This window comes from Nannospalax galili, unplaced genomic scaffold (genome assembly GCF_000622305.1).
Source record: "Nannospalax galili isolate Female #2095 unplaced genomic scaffold, S.galili_v1.0 scaffold253, whole genome shotgun sequence".
Classification (NCBI taxonomy): domain Eukaryota; kingdom Metazoa; phylum Chordata; class Mammalia; order Rodentia; family Spalacidae; genus Nannospalax; species Nannospalax galili.
Window position 1 is genome coordinate 829,410 of NW_008335287.1, and position 25,476 is coordinate 854,885.

A 25,476-nucleotide genomic window follows, 5' to 3' on the forward strand; every position below is an offset into this window, starting at 1 on the left:
CATGCTGAACACTGTGAAAAAGGAAAGGGAGACATCTTGATAAGAAAACAATAAAAACTTTTCAAGTCAATGCAGTGTTATGTGAGTTCAAATTTCATTACTTCACTGAAAACCAGCTCCTGGGATGTATGTATCCAAGACTGCCAGGGGATTGAGGGCTGTCCAAGGTCTAAGACAAATTACCCTTACTTAAGGAGAAATACAAGCAAGCATAAGCAATTAAGAATTTTAATCAAATTGGACAAGGTAGCTCAGTAAGTAAAGATGCTTGCCACCAAGTCTGAGGGCCTGAGCTCAATTCTCAGGACCCCCGTGGTGGAAGAGAGAACCAGTTCTTACAAGTTGTCCTCTGACTTCCACATACCCACCATGTACACCTGCCTTCCCCTACATACACATAAATAAATAAATGTCATTCTAAAAATTAAAGAAATTTTAATGACATTTTTACATAAGGCCCACAGACTTGGTTGGGTATATTTTTTAAGTAATTTACTGAACAGCCATTCTGGCTGGCTGGTAATGTCTTTGAAACCATCTGCAAAAGAGTATCTATTGAAAACCATTATGTAACAAGGCCTTAATACACAGTGTTCTGAGGCTCACTCTGCCTGACAGACTGCACTCTTACCAAAAATAATTAGGTAAGACTGAGAATTGAGAAGGAAATTTTCTGTTTATTTTTTCCCTTCATTCCCTCTGCCTATCTAAAGCAAAATGTATTGGTTTTTGTTTGTGTTTGTTTGGTTGGTTGGTTGGTTGTTATACCCTAGAAAGACTTGAAAGAGAGCAATGGCAATATTCCCAGGTCCCAGATAAACAATTTGAGTCCATTAGCTGGTGGAAGAAAAAAGATTCCTGGGACTCCATTCTGCCAAGCCTCTCAAATCTGGATACTTTCAGCACTTGATTCTGGGGTCTCCTCATCAGAGCTGAAATTTCCAATCACCTGTCCCTCAGGGGAAAGAAGGTGTAGAAAGATGGTTTGCCTGGACAATTGCTTTCCAGATAGACTGTGCAAAGGAAGCAGTCCAGTGCAATCCAGTGCAGTCCAATGAGTCCACTCAATTCTACTACATTAAGGTTTAATTTCAACTAACAGCTAGTCTCTCCAAAAATAAAAGTGTTTCTAAAAGAGTTTTTTTTTCCTTATATTTTCATGGAATTACTATTCTGACTGTTTCATACCTGCAGGAAAAATCAACATGATATAAAGGGGAGGGAGGGCTTCCCAGAGAAGAGGCAGGGAGAGCGAAATCCAAGCAGACACTATTACTATATGCAAGGCCAAAACTTCAGAAATATACCTCAACTAACATCAAAAGAAAACTTGGTTGTTCAAAAGCTTTAACTGAAGAGCTTAATCATGTCAGGGATCTATCTGGCCCCAATCACAGAGATGCCCAGAGTATAGCATCTCTGCCTTAGCGTTTAGTCCCCACACTTCATGGCCACTTGCTCTGATCAGGGCTCTATCTTCTAGGGCTAAGATATTCACCCTGTGATCCAGAATGCCAACTTGAAACCGTAAAGTAAGAAGAATGCCCTCTAGAGCAGGGGGACAAGAGTCACATGAAGTCCAAGCTCATTATTTTTAGATGCCCAATTTGCCTGAGCTCATTGACCCTTTGGTAAGACCACAGCAGCATTAGAAAAGAAGCTACGAGCCCAATGAGGTAGCACAGGCCTGTATCCCAGCACTTGGGAGGAGAAGGCAGGAGAATTAGGAGTTCAGGATCTTCTCTGGCCACATAGTGAGTTCAAAGCAAGCCTGTGCTACATGAGACTCTGCTAAATAAATAAATAAATAAATAAATAAATAAATAAATAAATAAATAAATAAATAAAATCAAAAGAGATGAAGAATTGTTACAGAAGTTGACGGCACTGAGCAAGGAGAAAGACAGTGGAAAAGGCCGAGAGAAGACACGCCCACCACGTCTAGAGCACCTTCTATGGCAGATGTTCCTATTTAAAAAGTGAAAAAGTATATTGCACATTTTAGAAAGATTTCCATCTAAAACATTTAAAAGTCAGCATGTTCTCTAGAGCCTCAATGGGTTATCAGGCATATTTCAGAAGACTTTGTAGAATCACATCACAAAATAAGAAAAAGAAAACAAAAACACCCCAACTGTCAAATTAAAACTTACTTCATTTTGTGCCAAGTTGTTGAGAGCGTCCTTCTTTGTACATGAGAGAGTTCCGTGAAGAAGGACAGCTACATGAGAGTCGAAACATATATTTAGGGTAGTGAAGTATAGAGGAAACATCATAGAAACACCATTCTGGGGCTGGAGGGATGGCTCATCTGGTAAAGTGCTTCTTGCACAAGCATTAAGTTAAGATCAGTAGCCCCACATCAAATGCTGGGCACCGTGGGCGCATGCCTGCAATTGTGCCACTGAAAGGCAGAAGCAGGAGGACCCCTTGGGCTTGCTGATCAGCCAGTCTAGCAATCGATGAGCTCCAGGTTTAGTGAGAGACCCTGTCTTCGACCTGTGGCCTCCACATACATGCATACACATATGCAGATGTCCCAAATATATATGTGCAAACACACATATGCTTATTTATTCCATGTTTCATTATAAAGTCATTCAGAAAAAAAAATCTGTCTATACCCATGGCAGTTAAATAGGCTACAGTCTACACCACACCTCTGTGTCCATCACTGACGTCTAACTGCTCCCCATCGCTGTGCTGCTGCAACAGTCCACATTTGCTTAGTCTTCCACTGCTGTACCAAGTTACCACACAATTAATGGCTTAAAACAACACACATGTATCACCTGAGACTTCTTGAAATCAGAATCCTACTGGGCCACAGTGAGGTCTCAGTAGGACCTAGTTCTTTCAGGACATCTTAGGGAAGCATTTGCTTCCTTGCAACTTCTAGCTTCTAACTGACACCTCCCTTTCTTGGTTCATAATCCTTTCTTCTATTTTAAGATCCAGTCGCACTGCATCTTCCAACCTTCTCCTGACTCTGCCCTTCTGTCTTCCTTATGTAAGGGCCCTTGTGGTTACCGTAGTCCAACCTGGACAGCCCAAGATAATCTCCAGATGTCAAGAGCCTTAATGGAAATACATCTGTAAAGTTCCTTTCTCTCTGAAAGAGAACCTGTTCAGAGATTTCCAGGGATTCAGATGTGGGTATTTTTGGATGGGCCGCTATTCTGTCTACCACACAGTACAAGGAAAATGTTATTATTCTAATCCACCCAGGAAAACCAAGCTTCTAAGAGGTGCAGTAACATTTCAGCCCTAGCTTTTTCAACTTCTGACACCCAGTTCAATACACTTTGGTGCTGGTGTCTGCTGTCATTTGCATTTACCTCAGGAAAGAGAGATAAAACGACCCTAAGTCTGCCTGGTGTCTAAACAGATCCTTTTAAAGTGAAACAGCTGTGCATAGTTGCCTTGTCTGCTCCTCTAAAGAACCAGAAATAGGACTCCGTGGCTTTCAGAGCATCACATTAGACTTTTGTCAGAAGAGCATCCCTGCTTTAAGCAGGAGATGTTGAAATGATTTTTATTTCCAGCATATACAAGCCCTGCAGCCAGATGTCTCTGGCTCAGATGTACATCCTCCGTACACACCTCCAGCCCCAGGTGTGTACCTCACATCAACAGGCCCTTCTCCCCCAGTGCTACCATGGTGCTCTTGGCTAGAGGAGATAGGTCACTGCTTGGCAAGGAGGAGGGATGTCAGAGCCATAAGATCCTTGAAGCTACTGCAGATGACAGCTGGGGCTTAGAGGCCAGCTTAGACTGAAACCATTACAGAGCAGTTTATTCACAGAAGCTATCCAGGACTAATGAGTCAGGCTGTAGACTCCATCCAGCATTACCACCAATCCAGGCCCTGGGCACTGAAAAAAAGGAGTGCTCTCAAGCATAGTTAGTCAAATGTCCACAAATGCTCAGCTTTACACTCCCCTTTCCTTGGTAATAGCTCCTTCTCCCACACAGCAAAGGAAACCACCCTGAAATATTCAGTGGTGTTGGAAGAATCTACCTCTTCTCACCTGAACACCAAATGGCCTCAGATGCACCTTTCCAGAATCTCTTGCAGATATAATTCTATAATGATTTTGGGCCACCCCTAAGCACTTTGTTTTTAAACCCTGATATACTAAGACTCCCTGCCCCCCATAGAAGATATAACAAACAATATCAAGGAACACCACATCCCACCCACTTCTGTGGCCAGAATTCCAAGGGGATAGCCATGCATTTGTCATTCAGTTCCTAACCACCACTGTCCAGTGAACAACCTATTTAAAGAAGAAAAGACTGATCTTCAGTGCAGCACAGGGTTTGTGATTAGCATTAAATCTCCACAATCCTGGGCTGCCCCCTAATGCCCTTAAAATGCACTCTGTGGCATAAATTTTGCCCTTTGTACATTTCTAAGACACCAAAAAAACCCACAATAGTTTTGTGACTCCCCAAGTTTACCATCCCTCTGGAACTGGCCTTGCGTGAGTCTGTCGCCCCTCCCTCCACAGCTGAGAATGTGACTCAGATGTGTTCCCTTCATTTCTGGGCCTCAGTTTTCTCATCTGTGAAACCACAGACCTCTAAGTTCCTTAAAATTAGTTTCTCCCGTGGCTTCTTCAATATTACTGTTATTTCAGAAAACACTATGAAAAGATGTCAGGTACTACCTGCTCCCCTAAGGGTCTTGGTGGGTCTAAAAGTTCTGACTATAATACAGAAAATTCAAAACTAAATAAAACATTTTGGAAAGCATCATATTTGTTCTCTGAATATGTTTTTTCCCATAACTCTACTTTGTTTTTCCTGGCTCACAGTATCTGGGCCTTTCCAAAAATAACTTCATTATAGAGCATGCATCCCCAGGACAAAATCCTCAAGGTAGTTGAATTATACTTAACCAAATTTGAGCAAATTTAGCAACATGCAAATTAAGAGACATGTTGACAGGTTTTAGAGCCAGAAGAGAGAAGTACTTTGTCATTTTAATGTTGATAATGTGCATGACATCCCAAGAAGTTTCCTAAAATTTTCCACAGGGCTCCCCTTTACAGTTGGCACCATGAGCAGCAGTTCAGTCCTCTGGAAGTGTGTGTATCTAGTTAAAGTGTGAGAATTTTCAGTCCTGAGGAGAGCTGCTTATACACAATCCTGTAGTGCCCTAAATCAGAGGGGAGGACCTGGTGAGGAAATATGCAGCCATCCTCGGGGTGGCAAGAGCTGTTTCATTCTTTTTAAAGGAGGTTTTCAAAACAGATTTTCAAAACAGATTTGTTTCTTACTTCTCAACTACAATTAATGCCACGCTTGAGAAAGCTTAAGATGCCACCTTTTGTTATAAATCATGCACCAGTTGAACATAATTATGACTTGGGCTGCTTATTAGATCATTTGGGAAAACAGCCTCCTTAATTCATTTCCTTGTCTCTTTTTAAAACCTTTCCAACGAAAGCAGATTATTTTACAGCTGTTTTACTCTGAACCGGAACTCATCTTTCTCACTGTTTAGTGGCATGTCCTGATTTGCTCTGTCTGACCAACAGCCTTCTTGTTAAGCTATAGCCCAAAGGCTACTCAGTTATGAAGCTGTTCCCTGACAGAAAAGAAGACACCCAGGGCATTCACCAGGACAAAGAGGAAGCTGGATTACGTAAGAAACTTCCATGCCTTCACTTTTCCTCTTTGAGCCCCCATGTAGCATCTCAAAGACTGTAATTTACCTAGCTGAAGAGATCAGCTGTTTAAAGAGTCCTGCTGCTCTTACAGAGGACCCGCATTCTAGTTCCCAGCACCTACCTCAGATAGCTCACAACTATCTGTAATTCCAGCTTCTGAGGATCCAACCCCCTCTTCTGGCTCCAAGGGTATCATCACACATGTGGCATAGATACATACAGACACATATATCCATTTTTAAAAGATTGTAATTTATATGTACAAATTATTCTGTGTCTTCAAGTACTTAGTAATTTAGTATTTCAAATATTTGGAAATCTTTAGTATTCTCTTCATATTGGAATTAGTCAAAAGTGCCATCCCCCAAGAAGTATGAAACTATTGATAACAAATGAAACCTTCTCTGGGTTATTGATTTTCTTCTGGTCAGCTCTTCTGCCAGCTTCATGCTTCTCATCCCAGAAGTCAGTAAAGAACACACGTGGGCCCCAGTGGATCTTGGCTTTGATAAATCTTGATTGCTTCCTTCAAGCAGAGCCCTCTGCCACTAGCAAGGTTCCCACTCCAGACGCAGCCAGTTCCAGGTAGGAAATAAAGAAGTTCAGGCGAGAACAAGGGAAAGCTAACAGTCATTGACAGAGATGAACAGCATGAATGATCACATTTGCATGATGTTGCCATTCTGGAGTCAGTGTGAGTGAAGCTGGGGAGATGGTACAGTCAATAAAGTGTTTGCCTTGCAAGTACAGGGACCTGAGTTTAATCCAGAACGCATATAAAAATAAAAAAAATTAAAAAACTTGCTGTAGTAGGGCATGTTTATAATCTCAGAGCTGGGGAAACAGACAGGCAACTCGGGAGCTTGCCGGCTAGCCAGCGTAGCCTAATTGCCAAGCTCCAAGCCAGTGAAAGACCCTATCTCAAAAAGCAAGATGGATGGTACATGAGGAATGAACCTGAAGTTGTCCTCTGACCTGTGCACATGCACATGCCTGCACAAACACACACACACACACACACACACACACACACACACACACCGCACGCACACACCTGCACACACACACACACACACACACACACACACACACACACACACACTAAAAGAACGCGGGTGGCAACTCCACATTCAACCACAGATATACTATTTTCCATTGCTTTTTCCACTAGGCTGATTTCATTCAGCAAAGTTCCACCAGGCAGGACTGTGGCATGTGATGAGACATGATGCAATAGTATCAGTGTCTTAACACATTCCTTGTCTTTCTTTAGATGATCTATAAGTTAACATCACAAATAGTAGCTGTGAACTAAAATACAGCTTCCTATCATGTTTTCTGAAAAACAGAACTAGAAACCTCATTCTTCCTTGTCTAGAATATTATTGGCTGAGAAGTCTTTTCTGTATCTCAGTAGTTTTAAAGAGGTGAGGAAGTAGGATGTACTTCCTTCCTATATCCCATCTAACATGGAGTACATACTGGTGTGGTTGTATTGATGTTTAATATGGCTTAAACATGGTTTGGCTAAACCAGGGAGTAACAATACTGTTTTCAACACTGTCGTGTTTGATCATGATTTTGAACTTGTCCAGAGGAGCATGACCAGGAAAATGAAGGATTGAAAATACATATAAATGGAAATATCCATCTAGCCCAGAATTGGGAAGATCAAAAGAGGATTGGTAACTGACATCAGATGCTTACAGGACTAGTGATCTGTTCCATGTGTCCCTAGAGAGTAACAGTGCCTGGTGAGTGGAGCCCCCGAAATGGTGTATCCAATCCATATAACTCCAAACTGGAGGGCTGACTGCAGGTGTTGGGTTCCCCCATCCAGGGAACTTAACAGGAAGGTTTATGGTGCCTCCCCAGATATTTCTAATGTCTCTCCACCGAGACTCCTGTAGTTTAAAATCATAATAAGTGACCTAAATGATGTGTAGGCAACTGATCAAATACACCATGTGCCTGTGGGAGGAGCATGGTGGGGGATCACCTGTTAGTCTGACTGGAATCAGGTAGAAAATGCACTTTCTCTCTAATTTATTTGAGAAGCTCTCATAGCAAGGTAGGGGTGTGTGTCTGTGTGTGTGTCTGTGTGTGTCTCTCTGTGTGTGTGTATTTACTTTGTTTTGCTTAGAAAAAATGTAGAAAGAGCCCACCTGGTGGGAATGAGAGGCCATGGATCAAAAAAAGACATGGAATGGGTGGGTAACCTTGATATTGGATCTCTGCTGAGTAGAGGGTAAATTCAAGAGTAATATGAGTCAAGGAAAATTTGACTTATCAGTACACAATTGATCCACATAAAAGAGTAGAAAAAAAACAATTACCATTTTAGTGCCAGGTTACTAATTCCAGAAATGGTCATAGCTACACCTAGCCCAACCCTCAAAGTGATGCCATCATAAGTTCTTGGTGCTGAGGATAGAAAAGGTGAGTATACTAATGATGTGCTTGGCTCTGAGCCCCAAATTCTGGGCTCAGTACACATTTCTTCATGGCTTTTCAGATGACTGCTTGGCGATTCAGTATACTCCCAAGGCCATCTTACCATTTACGTCCTTTCCTTTAGTTTTCAAAGCAACAGATATCTTCAGTATAATGAACTGAATGTCATATCTTGTAAAAGATGCATTTTCAAGCAAATTCTTATTAATAAACTTGCTGGCATAAATATAGTGGTAAATGTCTTCTTGCAATAAAAGAAGCCCATGTCTGTTGGTAGCACTGTGTCATTACATTCTAGATCTTTCCATTAAACTAAGAGGCTAGTCTTTTCTTAAGTTGATTATAACATAAATAATCTTGGGACTGGCAAGGTTGCTCAGCAGATAAAGGCATCTGCCATCAAGTCTGACAACCTGAATTCAGTTCACCCAACTCCCTCAGGCTGTCCTCTGATTGCCACAAAGGTGCCATGATTCTCTCTCTCATACTTAAACCTGCACAGAGAAGCGTTTTGCTCAGAGATAGATATGCAACAAAGAACCACTAACAGAAAAAAAAAATTAATCACAGTAGCATCCATTGATTACCAAGAACAGAACAAAATTACCTTTTCAATGATAAAATGTTTCCATGGAAATTTGGACATGAATTATTACCTTCATGTCATCTGTTGTTCTCGAATTTTTACTATTGAACAGAGTTTGAACAAGGCCCTTGCTTTGCTATAATAATGACCTTCATGGCCTTTCTGAAAAGAAACACTTTACACCAACTCACCTCTCTGCTGCCCACAGTCCGTTTATTCTTAGAGAACACAGGAAAGCATGACGAGAAACAAAGATAAGCCTCATTCCCCAGTTCTTGTCTGGCTTCTAGGGCACTCTTGCTTCCTCCTCTTTTCAAAGATCAGTTCTTGAGTGTGCTAGGATAAAAATCACCTCATCCACCTAGAAATGGGGGATTGTATATATTAACAGGAAAAACATATGGGGCAGTTTCTATAAATTATTTCCTAGAGAGACACCCTCCAGGAGACCATGGTTAAATGCATTGTTATTTGGGGAGTAGCTGAGACCGATAAAGAGTTAATCTCCTTTTGGTCATCAATAGGTACAAGGTGCTCAAAATATTTAACTGAAAGGAAAACCTCCAAAATACTTTTTCTGTTACTAAGTGTTGGAGGGAAATGGAAAATGACTGCCTGTGATATTGAGTTGTCTTGTATGGGGTCATGATCACCCGCTGAGAATTCCCTGCCAGTCCCAGACTCCTTGGTTCTGCTAACGCCTGTGGGACTGATGAAGTGTTGCATGCTTGGTTAGGTGGTCTTGTTGGGGGACTGGGTTTGGGCAGCCAGCAGATTTCTGATCTCTAGTTTGCATTGATCTTACATTTAGACACAGATTCAGAAGAACAGACCCTCCCTTTTCCAGTGCCTTCGGAAAGATTGCCGCTCCGTAGAATGAGTCCTTTCTCCTCCACCCTTAATCTACAACCCAGCTTCCCCGGGAGATCCTACTTTGATTTCCGATCCTCACCCCACCAGCTGAGCTTGCACTCTTCTTTACAGTCTCTCAATGCACCGGGTGAGCTGTGCTGTCAGACTTTCTCTTCATCTCTGTGCCTTGGAGGCATCCCTGAAACACCTGTGTTGTTCTTGCCATTCCTGGGGGAGGGGGGGGAGTTAATCTATGTCTGTGGCTTCCAGTGTGGTGAGCATCTGGCTGAGGGAGCTTCATGGTGTTCTTGTGTCTGTGGTGTAAGGACCCACATGGAGCTGTGGTTCATGTGTGATGGCATCGGAATGCGATAAGTGAAGTGTTCTTTTTGCACCAGCTGGTTACACCATGGGAAACTTGCTCTCTCTCTCTCATCACATGCAGCAAAGTAGCACTGCACTGGCTGAGTTCAGGCCATGGCAGTAGTTTGGAGGTTTGCAACCCTCTGTATCCAGGAAACCAGCTGTGTCTGGGAGACTGGATCAGTGCATCCAGCCTGGAGTGGTCTGATTAAACATAGACTCAAGAGATCTTTACTGACAAAACTAAGACTTTAAAAACAAAGCAGAGCAGAAAGTGAAGGCATTTTCTGCAAAAGCCTGCAGTAAGGCAGCAGGTTCCCAGCCCATCACTTCCCTAGCGAAAGGGACCACCGCCAGCTGAATTAGAAACCCTCCACTCCTGATGCCTAGTCCTAAAATCCCGTAATCAAAAAACCATGACTTCATGAAGTTGCCCAGAGCCAAGCTGGTTGTGACAGGGCTTATGGCTGATTCCAGGGAAACTAGACTCCTGCCGCTTTGCAGTGAGCTCTGCCTAGCAAACAGAATCTTAAAATACCTAAGATGCAGACCTGTGTGATCTCTTCAGGACTATATTGTAATCATGGATACACACGATGCACATTTCACATTTCCAAGGGGTTCTTTTGGGTTTTTTTTTTTTTTTTTCATTCATTTGGCTCATCCCACATCCCGGAATGAAGAAGGCCACAGCATGACAGTGCAAAAAGGATGCAGGAGCTTCAAGATTCCTTGAAAAATGACATTTTTCTTTGTGCCGTCACGTTTCTCCTTGTTTTCCTGTGCGCTATTGGCTTTCCCATATGCTTTGTTATGGAACTCTCTTCACTTGTGTCTAATGTACTGAAATATTGTTACTGTCTTTGTAATGTATATTGTCTCAAAATAAATGAAATGTGGGGTTGGGAGTATTTGATGGGTGTATCCAATGGCTGTGTTCTAGTTATATCATTGAATTTTAAATGTACAATGTGTTTTAATGTAGTGGGAAAAGAGTCAGAATATTTGTTTTTAAAAGACTTCCACAAGGCATGATTCATTTAAAAAAAAATGAAAGCCCTATTCAGAGTCCACAAGTTTATTTCCAAACCAGGGTATGAAATTCAGCTTTAAAATTCTGCGTGTTCTATACTTACTGTGCTCCAATCCATAAGAAGGAATTGAAGTGACAGTTGATAGAAACTAAACATAAAAATCAGACATGCGTTAGGAGAAAATGGTTCTCTTATATGTGAATTTATCTCAGAATAAAGTAAGGTAAGCAAAAGGAAGGCTACAATGCTTAAATTTTGTCTGAAATTTTGTTTATAGTAAGTTGTTTTTATTGATTCTTATAAAATTCTTTCAAGCCAATACATTATCCATCTAATTATTTTAGAAATTAGTGGTAAGGGCCTTTTTTGGGGTTATATGGTTCTTTTCCCCCCAAATATTCACCAAAACCACATTTTCTAGACTAGGCCTCAGCATTGCTGGAAATCGTGGGTCACACACCTTGAATGTCTTAAATCTGGATCCTGCTCCTCTACCTCAGTGCAGCTTCTCATCTGTAGGACATCCAAACCTTAAGGAGGGAGAAGCTAGAGAAAGTTCTGCAAGAGATTCTAACATAGGCCTCAGCCCACCTCCACCCCATCAGCCTTCCTCCCCTCCCTCAGGTGAAAAGGACTGATGTAGCTAAACAAACTAAGGAAAGAAATCATCTTTGTTTTTATGATACTCAATTCACGTCGTTATCAATTATCAGAAGCATTCATTCAGGTGTGGATTACATTACACACCATGTAATTTGGGCTCATCACAGCAAGCAAAGACATTTGCCATAAACACATAGGCGATGCATAGAATACTGACACCCAGTGATTTTACCCTTTTCAACTGGATGAGTTTTTCTCATCTTTCAAATAGTCAGCCTTCTTCATTTGCAAACTTCAGTGGGCAAAATTAAACTAGGGAGATACTGAAAATTTGAGTGGTGGCATCTACGGTCAGTTGGACAAGGTTTTTGTTGAAAATGCGAAAAGATGTACTTTTCATTTGGAAGGAGCACTGAAGAAATTTTTCCCTAGCAAAGAAATGTGAAAAGGGGCTTTGTTTTTTCATGAATCAGGCCTCTGGTGACTGTACTCAGTTGGTGCTTTCTAAATGAATACAAATAATTTTTATCAACCTGGTTGTCTCTTCATAGCCTTGATGTGTAGTTATCTTTTTATAGGATGCAATTTTGAGACACAGTCTGCACCTTACTCTCAATTAGGCAAGTATACTTACTGTAATTGTTACCTTTTGCCGATGTGACTGCTATGCTTGATTTCCTCTGCACAATAAATGGTAGCAGCTTATTTTATGTCAATAAAGTCCAATTGTCATTCTAAATCCATTATAACTGTTCTCAAGTTCTTAGAAAAAAAAATGTCTATCTTCTTAAATGTTATATCTTAAACCTTTCTCCAGGTTTTCTTCCACACTCTTTATGAGCACTAAATATCCACAGAGACACAAGTCAGACTTACTGCTGTTATGTCTGTAATGTCTGCAGTGGAGCCCTTTGTTGGTTGGTTTTAGGTTATCAAGAGAGACACGTTTTCTCATCAGTGTCAATTTTGCCTCCTATTTCTCTCCCTCATGCCTTTCATTGGAATGACAACAGTTGACATTAAAAAGCTGTTGGCAGGTATGGAATAACCTTATTCTCTTCCAAATAGCAGAGATGGAAGTGTATGTGAGGTGGCATACAGTCTCACTCGGTACATCAGCACTCTCACCTTTCCAGACTGTTCTTTATAGGCAACACTTAGAACCGAGGACATAGTTGCAAGTGTAAAGTCTTCGTGCTGTCTGCACCTAACATCCAAACTGCTTCTGCAAAGTATACTACATGTTAGTTTTTAGGAGTAATGCTATCTATAAACGATGAAGGAAGTAATCTGTCCTGCATCCAAGTCACAGTCACATATGAACGTTAGTTTATGTTGCTTACTTCATGGCTTATGAGCAGGCACGAGAGCTGAGGGTATTTTCAGCACTTCTGCCTAAGCCATATTTCCTGATTTCACTCAGTGCGTTTTATCCCTCCTCCATCCAGGACTCTAGTCTAGGCTCCCGGCCTCAGGGTTATACATCCTAGCACATCCCCCTCCCTTTATGTCTCTGGTGCACTATTCTGCCAGTCACCAGGTGATGCCACTTGATGCTACTTCACTCCCGGAACAGCTGGTTGGGAGTGCAGTCTGAGCCAGGTAACCCCTGCTGAATCGGTTGTGTGTCCTCCGTCTGCTCCTGGTGCAGAGTACCAACTCCCAGGACGTATCCCCATCTGCTCATGGCAACTCCAGCCACAGACACCGCCTTCCTGCATGGCAGCATGAAAATGTGACACTATGCTCCATACCACCCAGAAGTGTGTTACAGTGCTGTGCTTGCTGGGGCAATCCTAATAACCCACTTCCCTTCTATTGTTCTCAGTGGCCTGGTTCGCTTTTGACCCTGGCTCTGCACACTCAGACATCATCTTCTCCAATGACAACCTGACAGTGACCTGCAGTAGCTACGATGACCGGGTGGTGTTGGGGAAGACTGGCTTCTCCAAGGGCGTCCACTACTGGGAGCTAACCATAGATCGCTATGACAACCACCCTGATCCTGCATTTGGAGTGGCTCGCATCGATGTGATGAAGGATGTGATGTTAGGAAAGGACGACAAAGCTTGGGCAATGTATGTGGACAATAACCGGAGCTGGTTCATGCACAACAACTCGCACACCAACAGGTACCCTGCAGCCCCACACCAAGCCTTCTTCATGGTGGCTTGTGGTCAAGAGGGAGAACCCTAGTTCAACCACCTGTTACACAGACAGCATTAGGAAGCAGGGCACGTGTTCTTCACTGAATAGCACAGGAGGTCCGGTGCTAAGTACTCTCTTAACTCAGTCCACCCTGCTGTTTTTCACCTTGCATAGCGGTAGAGATGTCATCACTTTGCCTTGGTCCTTCATTGTTAGATGCTACCCAGGGCTACAAAGGAGATGTCCAGGAATATCCATTGCAGGTAAACAATTCAGGATTTTAAAGCCCAGACCTAGAACTTACAAGGAAAGTGTTTGGGGCCAAGGTACTTCATTTTTCTGAACCCCAGTTTATCAACCCTCCAAATTAGTGTGATAATGTGCTTCCATGCAAGAGTGTTCTGAGAATTAAATGAGACATAAAAATGCCTCACATCAGAGGCACCTGAAAATAGAAGCCATTGTCCTTATGATTATCACCAGTGCTGTTCTCAGAATAGAAACCATTCACCAAGCTCAGTGCTAAGGATGCCAATGTGGATAGCTTTAAACTTGAAGGACTCACTTATGATAGTGTGAATTCAGAGGACCCAGTTTGCTAAAGGAAGAGAACACAGTATGTCCATGAGTAATTTCCTCTGTCATCAAAAACAGTTTCAATTTAACACGCCCTATAGTTTCCCTCTGGATTTCCTTTTTCACTTGTCTGTGTTCTCTTCAAGTGGATTTTTCTCAGATTTCCTAGGCCAAGATGTATCTTTTCATGGACGCTGGCCTGTCTGATTCTCCGACATTCCCCAGGATACATTCTCTGAAAAAAAAAATTATCCAGTGTGTCAGTGAAATAGAAGGGAAAGCAGGTCCAGCTGCAGTAAAGACTGATGCCTTAGTTTTCCTGTCAGCTCATCTCTGCCCCCTCCTCTGTCAGTAGATTCCTAGAGCTTCCTGTTCCCATGGATAATTTCTGTCCAGCTCCATCCACGTGTGAGTTATTGGCTATCCTTGAAGTGAGCACACAGCCTGTTTTATCTTGATAGCCAATCCAACTGGCTGCAGATAGCAGTTATCTTCAGAGATTCACACTTTGGGAGACTCTTTCACTAGATTCCTGATGCCGTCACCCTTATGCTGTTTAGCATCTTTATTTTGGAGCACCACCAACACACTGCAGAGAAACACATTCAGGAATCTGATACACCTGCTTGCATGCACACTGCATGTCACTGTGCTGTTGCTGCTAACTTGTAAATATGATGTGGCCGCTAAGCCTGTCTTTCAGTGGCTGTGTACAGTCTGTATTCAGCATGCAGGAGGAAATGAACGATGTTTATAAATTTCTGTACTCTGCTGAGATGAAGTTCGGTTTTGTAGATCTCAAAGACAAGAGGGAAGACAAATCTGATTGTCCCTGTTTAATGGCATTTTGTGAAACCATCATTTGAAACAGAAGACACATTCTTTGTAAAATGACATGACATTTATACTAAGGTTATTAAAATCACTATATTCCCTGTAACATAATTAGGTCCCAGGGAAGAATCTCCTTCAGTGCTATCATTTTATAGAGACTCTTCTTCATTCAGATTCAACATACCAAAAAATTACCATCCTTCTAGAATGAATTTTACTACTTAATGGAAAGCGGAAAGCCCCAATCCAATTTCTCATGCATGTTTCAGGTTCAACTTCAATGCTTCTTCACCTGGGCTTTCAGATTAAGTCACTTCATAGTAAATGATGTTACAGTCACACCATTGCTGCACAGTATGCAATGTGGCTAGCGTTTGAGCTTCCCTAGCCGGAAGGCTACTTTTGCCCAGTCTTTGGTATTCAGTTTTCTACTGCTGCAGCTCCGTGGTAGAGACTCCAGGTGGGCCAGTTCACTCTCAGCAAGGCTCAGCAGTCAGTGCACTGTCATCAGGGGTGGCTGTCTCCAACAGGGGAGTGGGAATTGGTGGGGGACAAAAAAATATCGAACTCGTGTTTTCATATAGAAAGCACAGATATACATGTGATATATAAATAGCATATAGTGTATCTGTGGCTTTAAATTTGTACGTGAAAAGGAATGGCTTGAGGGAAAAAATGTGTAAAAGGGCTGAGCCAGGGACAAAAATTTTAAATAGGTTACAAAATTGTTTAACTGAGCCTGGTGATACAGGTCCCATCTACTTGGGCGGCTGAAGCAGGAGGATTACCAAAGGTCTGCTTGGGATGCAGTGGAAATTCAAGGCCAGCCTGAACAATTTGGTGATCCCCTGTCTCAAAATAAAAAGGCAAAAAGAAGTCTGGGGCTATCTCCCAGTGGTAGAGCGCTTGCACACCATACACAGGCCTTAGGTTCAATCTCCAGTACCCAAACTCCAAAACAAAAAGAAACAAACAAAAAGAATGTTTCAAATAACCAAAGGGGGGAGGTTTTAGAATTTAACCAGCAGTTGGAAACTTTTTTTTTTCTTTGCCCACAGAACCGAGGGAGGGATCACAAAAGGGGCCACCATTGGCGTCCTCCTCGACTTAAATAGAAAGACCTTGACATTTTTCATCAACGATGAGCAGCAAGGCCCCATAGCATTTGAGAACGTGGAGGGCCTATTCTTCCCTGCCGTCAGTCTGAACAGGAATGTGCAGGTAAGCACTGAGCCCCTGGGAGTAAGAGCAGCTGTCTCAGACTCTCCAAGAGGGAGGCTGAGGTCAAGGCCCAGGATTCCAGTACTTCATCTCTAAGCTGAAAGGAAATGCTTTAACAAACAGCCTGAAAACAGCCGAGATGACTTACACAGAGCTGCAAATTGCAAACATCAGACCTTAAGGGAAGTGGGAGGGCCTTTGCTACCCACCTTGGCCCCTTCACTCCACCTGGTGCTGTGGGCTGGGAAGCGTAGCACACAGAGCTGCAAATTGCAAACATCAGACCTTAAGGGTACCCACCTTGGCCCCTTCACTCCACCTGGTGCTGTGGGCTGGGAAGCGTAGGCCCAGTCTATGAGTTAGTTATTTACAATTTACTGTAGATCTAAAACAATAGATTCTGCTCATTCACATGTTCAGCAATTACTTACAGTGTCCCTTTAGCATGGCAGACCTATTGTAAGTATTTAGTATGCATCAATGAAGGGAGATAAAACCGATCCAAAGCTTACCCTCCTCGAGCTTACATTCTACGTATAGAGAGTAAGCAATCTCATTACCAACCAGAAACTTCATTCAGAATGTCTGCCTTAAGATGGTCTTGAGAATAAAATCCCTGCAGAAGATTTTAGCCCACTCTAGAGATAAACTTGAAACGTTTTTTAAATAATTGTCTCTAAGTATATGCAGTAAAGCTGATGACAACCCAGTGACGCCTGTGCTTCCTACAAGTCAGTGGGGTTTTCTGGGGGACTGGAATCTACTACTTCAGAGGTTAGCTTGTACATTAGAAGAAAGAAACCATAAATTGCTACAGAAGTGAATCTAAGAAAGGCCTCAAAGTTTTCTACCTTTTCGGCCATGTCCTTTCTAAAGACTATCATACCAGACAGGCTTCCGGGTTTTTGAGGATAGTCTCATATCTTAGGGTAAAGATTCTTGGCAGAAACAGGAAGGAAGAAATGGCTGTATTTGTGAAATGCTTCTAATCTTCTCCATGTAGCTCTCCATTGAAATACAAGGTTAACTAGAAATTGGCAGAATAAGTGCCCAGGTTTCTTCAAACCAGGAAATCTACCATGCAAACCTAGAAAGACTTACCCACAGTTAGAATAGCTCATGGAGAACCTCATCTCCCAGAATGCTTTAAAAGAAACAGTGATATAGCTGAGAATTATATTATATTATCAAGTGTCTCCAAGATTTGGGAGCCTATCATGGTGGCCAGTCTCTGACCACAGCTAAATCCTACTAGACATAAGTCTCTTTAGTAGGTCTGCCAGGATGGACATTCAAGAGAAGTACATGGTCTCCCCTTTGAATTGGGGGGCATATACACTGCACTGTGTCCAGGGTGAGGGGTCACCATGGTGCCTTGCAGAACTTAACAGTCTTGTCCTCCAGGTCACACTTCACACCGGGCTCCCAGTCCCTGATTTCTACTCCAGTAGAGCCTCCATAGCCTAACAGTGTGCTGTGGAGGCACCAGCTGCCCAAGAAAGGGACAACGCAGAGCCCTGCAAGCTGTGGCAGGACACAGAATTGGCAGAAGACAGAAGAGGAGAGCAGCTGGTCCTCTGCAATCTTCACCCCCACAGCTCTGCCCTTTCCCACCAGCCTCTCCGAGTCACTCGACTTCCCTTCCTTATCCAGCAGTTCTAACCCACAGAGGACCTCAGCAACTCACCACGTCACTTCATTTCCACTCTCACATGTTGCTTTTCTTTAACTTAATTTTTTAAATGTAGGTTGAGTTCATTTTGTTTCCTTTCTGATCATGTTTTTGGTGACTTACCTAACTGGCACAGCCAAGAGAAAAATTCTCCTGGAAACTCTTTTCTTAAGATTTTGGTCAAAGAGGTTGTAGGAGGAGGGGTTTGGGGGGCAGGTAGAAGAGAATAAGCTAAATTTAGAGCTTGCCATTTAACTCCTAGAATGTTCTTGCCCTGATACTTCTCAGGAAGTGTGGGTCTGCATGACCGACATCTTGGGAGGTGGGCAGAGTACACCTGGCACTGAGAAGTCTTACCACATCCTGAAGCACAAACACATCAGCTACACAGGTGCACAGCAGAGTAGGACCATTGAGGTTGGCTCTAAACACAGGCAGACCGGGGGTTAAGCATTTGATTCATTTAGTTAATATAGGTTTTTAATTAGGAACTACTACAGACCAGGCACTGTTCAAGACACTAGAACACTGTGTTCTAGACACTGTGGAAACACCAGGTGAAAAGATGAACAGTCTCCGCCTTCCTAGAACTTCGATTCTGGAAGGAGAACAAAGCAAGCATTAAACAATTTCAAGTTGTTCAAAATATCAGAAAGGAAATAGACAAGAGTATAAAATGGTGGTTGGCAAGATCTTTCAGGTTCCTTACACTGATGCTAAACCACACATACTCTGGCCATCACACCAGACATGTACCAGCTCAATGCATTTTCCATGGCACTATTTTAACCACAGTCTCTCCTGCCACTCATCACAGAGCCCTTCTTTGGCAGAAATATGTCAGCATTCCTTCTCATTAATGCTGCAGTCATACCAAGCCTTAAAAAATGAATGTTAAAAAAAATGGTAAGAGGACACAGGACCCAGTCAGGAGACCGGGCTCCTAAGTTGCAGCCCACGGCATTCATTCTCAGGACCAACACGCCGTCTCCACATGTCCTATCTGTGCCTCTTACAAGTAAGAGTCCATCCCCTCGCTTCCAGTCACAGCCTGACTGTCTGAAGATGCTCAAATCAGATTTGGAAAACCGTGAGCTTGGATGTCATCCCTGAGACTAATGGCAGAAAAATGACACTTACTACTTCTAAACAGAATGACACTTGCCCTTCAGATTCTTTAGTTTGTCATGAAGCTTTAGAGAATGCAGGACTGGGAAAAACAATGTTCTGATTAGTTGTCTGAATATTTTCCACTCATCCAAGAAATCCACTATGGGAAAAAAGAAAGAAAGAAAGAAAGAAAGAAAGAAAGAAAGAGAATAAAGATAGAAAAGAAGAGATGGGATGGGAACGCTAACAGTGTTTTGGCAAAAAGTAATATATGTAAATAGCTCATTCTTCACTCGTGCTTCCTGATAAAGGCTACTTCTGCCATGGTGGTGTTTTTCTAGGTAGATCCTAATTTATTGAATGGGTGCTATCCTGTCTATGTCTGTCTCGGGTTCCTGTGCTACAGAACACTGTTGCAGGACAACATTAGTTTGATATTTGATTTACACTCCAATGAGACTCGACGGTTGGGCCACTAGTTACTCTTGTTCCTTATTAAATCCATTCCACTGGTTAGATTTCTAGTGACTTGTAACACATAGTTTACACTGAACTGCAACTATAGATGAATACAGCTATTGAACTAGAAAAAAAAAGTCATTCCTGGTGTGCCAATAAATGATTTTTATGAGAGAAAAAAAAATGTCTGCACAGAAGTTCTTTCTTGGTCTTTACATATGGGGGCCACAATTCACCTTTATCAGAGCAATATCCATCCAGCAGAGTGTACTGGAAAAACACCGGAGCTCCTGAAATGTGTATTCTCCACACCATTTCCTTGAAAGCATGGCGCTGCCTCTGGCTTTTATCATCCTAGTCTAAACTCGATGTGAAGAGTGTACATTAGGGATGCTTTAAGGTGTACCTCCATGCCCCGGGAACTTTAACAACCTCCTTTCCCTAAAAGCCATAAACATGTGCTACAAAATATATCATGTCCCTGGTTCTTATATCAGGTCTTTTTTTTGGATGGGGAGCTCTTTTTGAGACAGGGTCTCTCTGTAGCCCCTGCTGACCTAGAACTCACTAGGTAGACCAGACTGGCCTCAAGTTCTGCCTCCCATCCTGGGACTAAAGACATGCATCACCATGCACCCTATAAATGCATTTTTTAATGGCAAAAAAAATTGTTTTTATGTAGTTGCACCACTACTGATCTGCTTCTCATTGTTGTTAGCCTCTTTCAATGAACTATCTTTATTTCTTATGAAAAAAGAAGCAGAGGATGGGGGTGATAGGTCAGTCAGTAAAGTTCTTAGAGGACCTGAGTTCAATTCCCAGAACTGAAGCAAAAATAGCCAAGCATGGAGGTGCATTCTTATAGTTCCAGCACTGGGGAGATGGAAACAGGTGGATTGCTGTCCAGCTAGCTTAGCCTACACTGGGGCTTGCTGCCCAGCCAGCTTAGCCTACACTGCAAGTTCTGAGGCAATAAAAGACCCTGTCTCAAAAAAATAAGTGGATGGCACCTAACGAATTATTCCTGAGGTTGTTCTCTGGCCTCCACACAGATGTGCATCTGCACCTGCACACACACACACACACACACACACACACACACACACACCTGTACACTCACATACATAAAGAAACACATTGTATAAGAGTCCCTGATCTGAGCTACAGTCTCCCAGCAGCCACTGTTCTCTGGTTGGCTGGTCTTCTTCTTGGCCCTTACTGGGGTGGTGGTCGGGGGGCGGGGGTCTTGAAATTGTCCACTCTTTGCCAAGTTCTCTTCAATGCTTAACGGGACACATTAGACACTTTATCCTTCTCCTGGTGCTAAGGTTAATGGACTTTCTGTTCCCCCGAGTTTTCTCACAGGAGTGATAAAATGATTTGCCAGAAATCACTCCGTTTTCTGGAAATGGCATCCTTTCTCCTGCCTCTAAAATATGCATTCATCTTTCACCCATATTCTCAACTCACAGAATAAGAAAAGGAGGACTCACTATTGGACCAGGATTTCCAATTAGAATCAAGGGAACCATAGCAATTAAAGAAGTTTTTCAGATCACGCTCCTTACCATTCTTATGGACACCTAGAGACACCTGCATATTCGTCCACCTGTTTCCTTCTCCACCTTCCAAAAACGGAGTGTGGCCTATCCATTGTCTTAGGGTCAGCGTTGGTGGAGTGGATCGGAAACTGTAGGTCTTCCACAGCCTTCATGATCATGAAACGAGCATACCCTTTTCCTTTTCCAGTCAAACCTTTACAGATTCACCAAAAAAATCCCAAAGGCAAAGTAGACAGTATCCATGCCTTTTTATATCAACATGTTTTTCTAAAATTATCTAAAAACTAATAAAGGTAATGAATTATATACTGTCATCTGGCCTGGTGGTTCAGGCCTGTAATTCTAGTACTTTGGAGACTGAAACAGGAGGATCACAATTTCAAGGTCCACTAAGGCTACAGAGCAAGTTCAAAGCCAGCAAGTTCAAAGTTCAAAGACCAACTTAGCAAAATCATGTCTCTAATAAAAGGCTTTTTTTTTTCTTTTTGAGACAGGGTCTCCCTGTAGCCCCATCTGGCCTTGAACTCACAGAGATCTGCCTGCCTCTGCTTCCTGAGTGCTGGGACTAAAGGCTTTTGACACCACACCCCGCCCAGCATAAAAGATTTTTTTTTAAGGCTGTGGATTTAGCTCAGGGGTAGAGAACCTGCCTAGAGTATGTGAAGTTCTGGATTCAAAATAATTAAATAATTTAAGAAGCATAACAGAAAGCTATATTTTAACTACTTGTTAACAACATACAGACAAAAATATGTATGACAAAAGAAGCCAACTTGATGAGACAAAGCTTCACAAAGCTGTAAAAGGCTGACTGTTGGCCCCGGCTAAAATTCTCTCCTCTGTTGGACAATATGCTCAACATGTATTTAGATGCTGTGGAGGACGTGCTTCCAGATGCTCAGTGATGACTGACACTGCAAACATTACCACAGTCTATAATTTTATTTTTTTCCTCCTTAACTAAGCCCTTGTTGTGAATTCTGGCAAAGCTTTGACAGTTGTTGAGGCTGGTAGGTAAGCATAAGGAACAGCTTAGCAACCTAGGACTCCATTTGGCTTGGACTGTACATAAACTCCTCTCAGAGCAATGTGCCAAGCAACCTGTTAGCAACCTAGGACCCCATCTGCATTGAGCTGCAGGTATACCTGTTCTAAACAATGGAAGTAAGTTACTCTCCTTTGCAGCCCCTTGATAATGCCCTGTTGCTATTCAACACATTCTGGAACATAGTCTGGGGAAGTATGGGCAATGAACTCTTCCATCCTAGACTGGTTTGGGGTACATGGGCAATAAGGCAAACTGTCCTCTGAATGAACTTTTGGGAAGAATCCCCTATTTATTATTTTATGCCTATGCATAATTGGGTGTGCCTATGGTGAAAATCAGATGCATTATGGGAAGGGATATGTGCAGTGAGCAAAGGCCTACGTAATCTAAGTCTGTCAACCAAAACAGAAAACCAACCGAATTGCACCCCTAGTAACCAAACTCCCCCTTCTCTTAATCTATAAAAGGAAACCCCAGACAGTCACTGGACCCCTGAGTATCTTTACTCAAGACTTGCTGCCAAGCTTGACAGTTTATTGCTTTCTAATCCTTTCTGTACCATTGCTTCACTTTAACAGTTTCCTTTCCAAATCTGTGGGAGGCCTTACCTCAATCCTTTGACTAAGAGACCAAGAACCTAGAAACACCCAGCACAGATCCTGACCACTGGTAACAGCTTGAAGTACAACAGCAGAACAGAATAAATTGGCTGGGTATGGTGGAGGCAGAGACAGGTGGATCTCTGTGAGTTTCAGGACATTCTGGTCACTCATTATGTAGTGAGTTCTAAGTCAGCCAGGGCTACATAATGAGATCCTGTCTCAAAACAAACATACAAACAAAACCAGCATACATTTATTTTTCACCCTTTCAAGATTGGAGAAGAGGCTTTCTTGCCATGGCCTTGGCAAACTCAGTGTATGATGCTTTTCTTTCCTCATTAAGTGGGAGAACGTTCATGTTTTCAACTAAAGGAAGCCACATGGCTTCTCTGGCATTTTCCAAATCACTGCTCTTACACTTAAGAGTAAAATAAATACTTTACTTGCATTAAGTAAAATAAAGGTTGCTTGAACACAAGAACTCCAATACATTGAGACAATGGATCTGACAACCAAGACAGCTACTAGGTGATGAATGAGGGGGTGGAGAAGTAGCACCTACAGCGTGGGGCACCCTGGACCAAGGGAAAATTCACACGCAGGAAGGATAGGGCAGGGTGGCCCAAGATTTTAGCTCATTATTCATAGAACATGTATTTTGTTTGGTTTTGTTTTTGGAAACAGTCTCACTATGTTGTTCTGCCTGGCCTTGAACTTGCCATGATCCTCCTGTTTCTGCTTCCAGAGTGCTGAAATTACAGATATGTACCACCATGCTCTGGCCAGACAATTTTAAATTTATGAATGGAATTTTCCATTTGATGTTTTCAGACCATGGTTGGTCATGAGTTCTGAAACCATAGAAAGCAAAGCTTTGGAAAAGGAGCAGGGGCCAAGACGGCTGCACAACCAAAGGGGAAAACCGGGAGGGAAAGCATGGAAAAGTGCTTTGAGCAGTCAGATGAAAGCCATGTCAAACAGAAAAATGAATGATTAAGTAGCCTCTACTCCTTGCCCCTCAAAGGACTCCCAGAGTAGTAAAGTCCGGTGACAGAGAATAGCAACAGGCAGCAACTACCTCAGTTTGGGCCCTGGTTTATAGCATGGGGTTGTGTGTGCTGGGGCAAGTGATTAGCTCACCACTGTCCACATCCCTAAAGTGGCAATGATCATAAAACTGTTTGATGAGTTCAATCAAATAATGTAGTATAGAACATTCAAAGGTGCGGTCTCTTCTGTACCAGCTGAAACCCTCCGTCCTGGAGGGAGGTTCATGGGACTCAAGAAGCAAACAAAACTCACAAGTCTAGAAAAACTGAAACAAAAGATTCACAAGGCCCCTTCCCAAGGTTCCCCAAGCAGTTAACAACTGCAGGGGAGAGAAGACTCTCCCACTGGAAGAGCTGCTGGCAAGTCTGCAAGCCCCCAGGGAGCTCCTCCTGGGATATAGCCTGTGTGCGTCATCACCCATTCCGGGGTGAGCTTTTCAGTGATGCAGTTGCCTTTGAGCATCTGTGCTCCTATAATGCACCCCAATAAACTCACTAGACTTGGGTGGAATTGTTCCTCCGGTGCCTGGCTGGGGTGAACAGACATTTTTTCACATCTCATCAGGAAAAGTTACGTACCACCTGCATACAACAAGGGCTACAAAGCCGTTCGTGCACTCTCTAAGTGATTAACAAGATCCCAACTGAGTGTCTGTAGTGACTCTTACTGTCATATTCTCACAAAATATGTGTCTGTTAAATTCTTCGCAATAGGAGTCAAAACAATATAGTAACTCCTAACAGCTATAGCATAACTAAAAATAATTTTTAAATAGAGATTTTTCATACATCTTGAACAGAGAATCACAATGGAAGAAATAAAGATTATTTCAAACTGGTGGAAAATACAATTCAAAAATAGTTAACTAGGACTAGTGAGATGGATCGCCAGGTAAGGGCACTTACCAATAAGACCAAGTTCAATCCCCAGGACCCACATAATGGAAAGAGAGAACCAATTCCATCAAGTTGTCCTCTAACATAAACACAGGTGCTATGTTTCTCTCTCTCTCTCTCTCTCTCTCTCTCTCTCTCTCTCTCTCTTTCTCTCTCTCTCTCTCTCCTCTCGATAAATAAATAAATATTTTTAATTTTAAATTAGTTAACTAGAAAACAAAATTATATTTTTCACCATATCACATTCTAGATATTAAGCTGTCAAACATAAAATATTGAAAATCTTGGGGGTTGGCAAAATGGCTCAGCAGTTAAGAGTACTGGTTGCTCTCACAGAAGACCAGGGTTTGATTCCTAGCATCCATGTGGTGGCTAACAACCATCCAGAACTTCAGTTCCAGGGGATCCAACGCCCTCTTCTGACCTCCACAGACACTTCATGACACCAGTGCACTTAACATCCATGCAGGCAAAATAAACACACACATGAAATTAAAATAAAAATAAATATACTGAAAACCTTAACAAACTGGAAATGACTACAAATACTTATAAAATCTTTTTAAGGAAGCTTGAATTACTGTCAAATATTTTATACGACAGACTTCTCAGTTTTCTAAAACTCTTCTCCAGCTTCTATTTTATATTTTGAGTCTCATTGATATCCTTGCCCATAAATCACAGCTATTTGCTTTCTTTAATTAACTGAACATCTAGTACCAAAGTTT

The 25,476-nt window shown here is 42.3% G+C and overlaps 1 protein-coding gene across 6 annotated transcripts in view; it reads left to right on the forward strand.

Annotated features, from left to right (window-relative positions):
- Trim9 (tripartite motif containing 9) overlaps window positions 1-18,662 on the forward strand; it is a 108,535-nt gene extending 89,873 nt beyond the window's left edge. The window contains exons 8-13 of one of the 6 annotated variants that reach the window (XM_008829836.1): window positions 9,530-9,718; window positions 12,149-12,190; window positions 12,584-12,607; window positions 13,399-13,702; window positions 16,187-16,349; window positions 17,754-18,662. In XM_008829836.1, the coding sequence (XP_008828058.1) occupies window positions 9,530-9,718; window positions 12,149-12,190; window positions 12,584-12,607; window positions 13,399-13,702; window positions 16,187-16,349; window positions 17,754-17,816 (785 nt within the window). In that variant the 3' untranslated portion in view covers window positions 17,817-18,662. Of the gene's footprint in view, window positions 1-9,529; window positions 9,719-12,148; window positions 12,191-12,583; window positions 12,608-13,398; window positions 13,703-16,186; window positions 16,543-17,753 lie in introns of those variants that run through there. The other 5 variants (XM_008829837.1, XM_017797330.1, XM_017797331.1 and 2 more) reach the window with 5 other exon arrangements.
- Window positions 18,663-25,476: the final 6,814 nt, after the last annotated feature.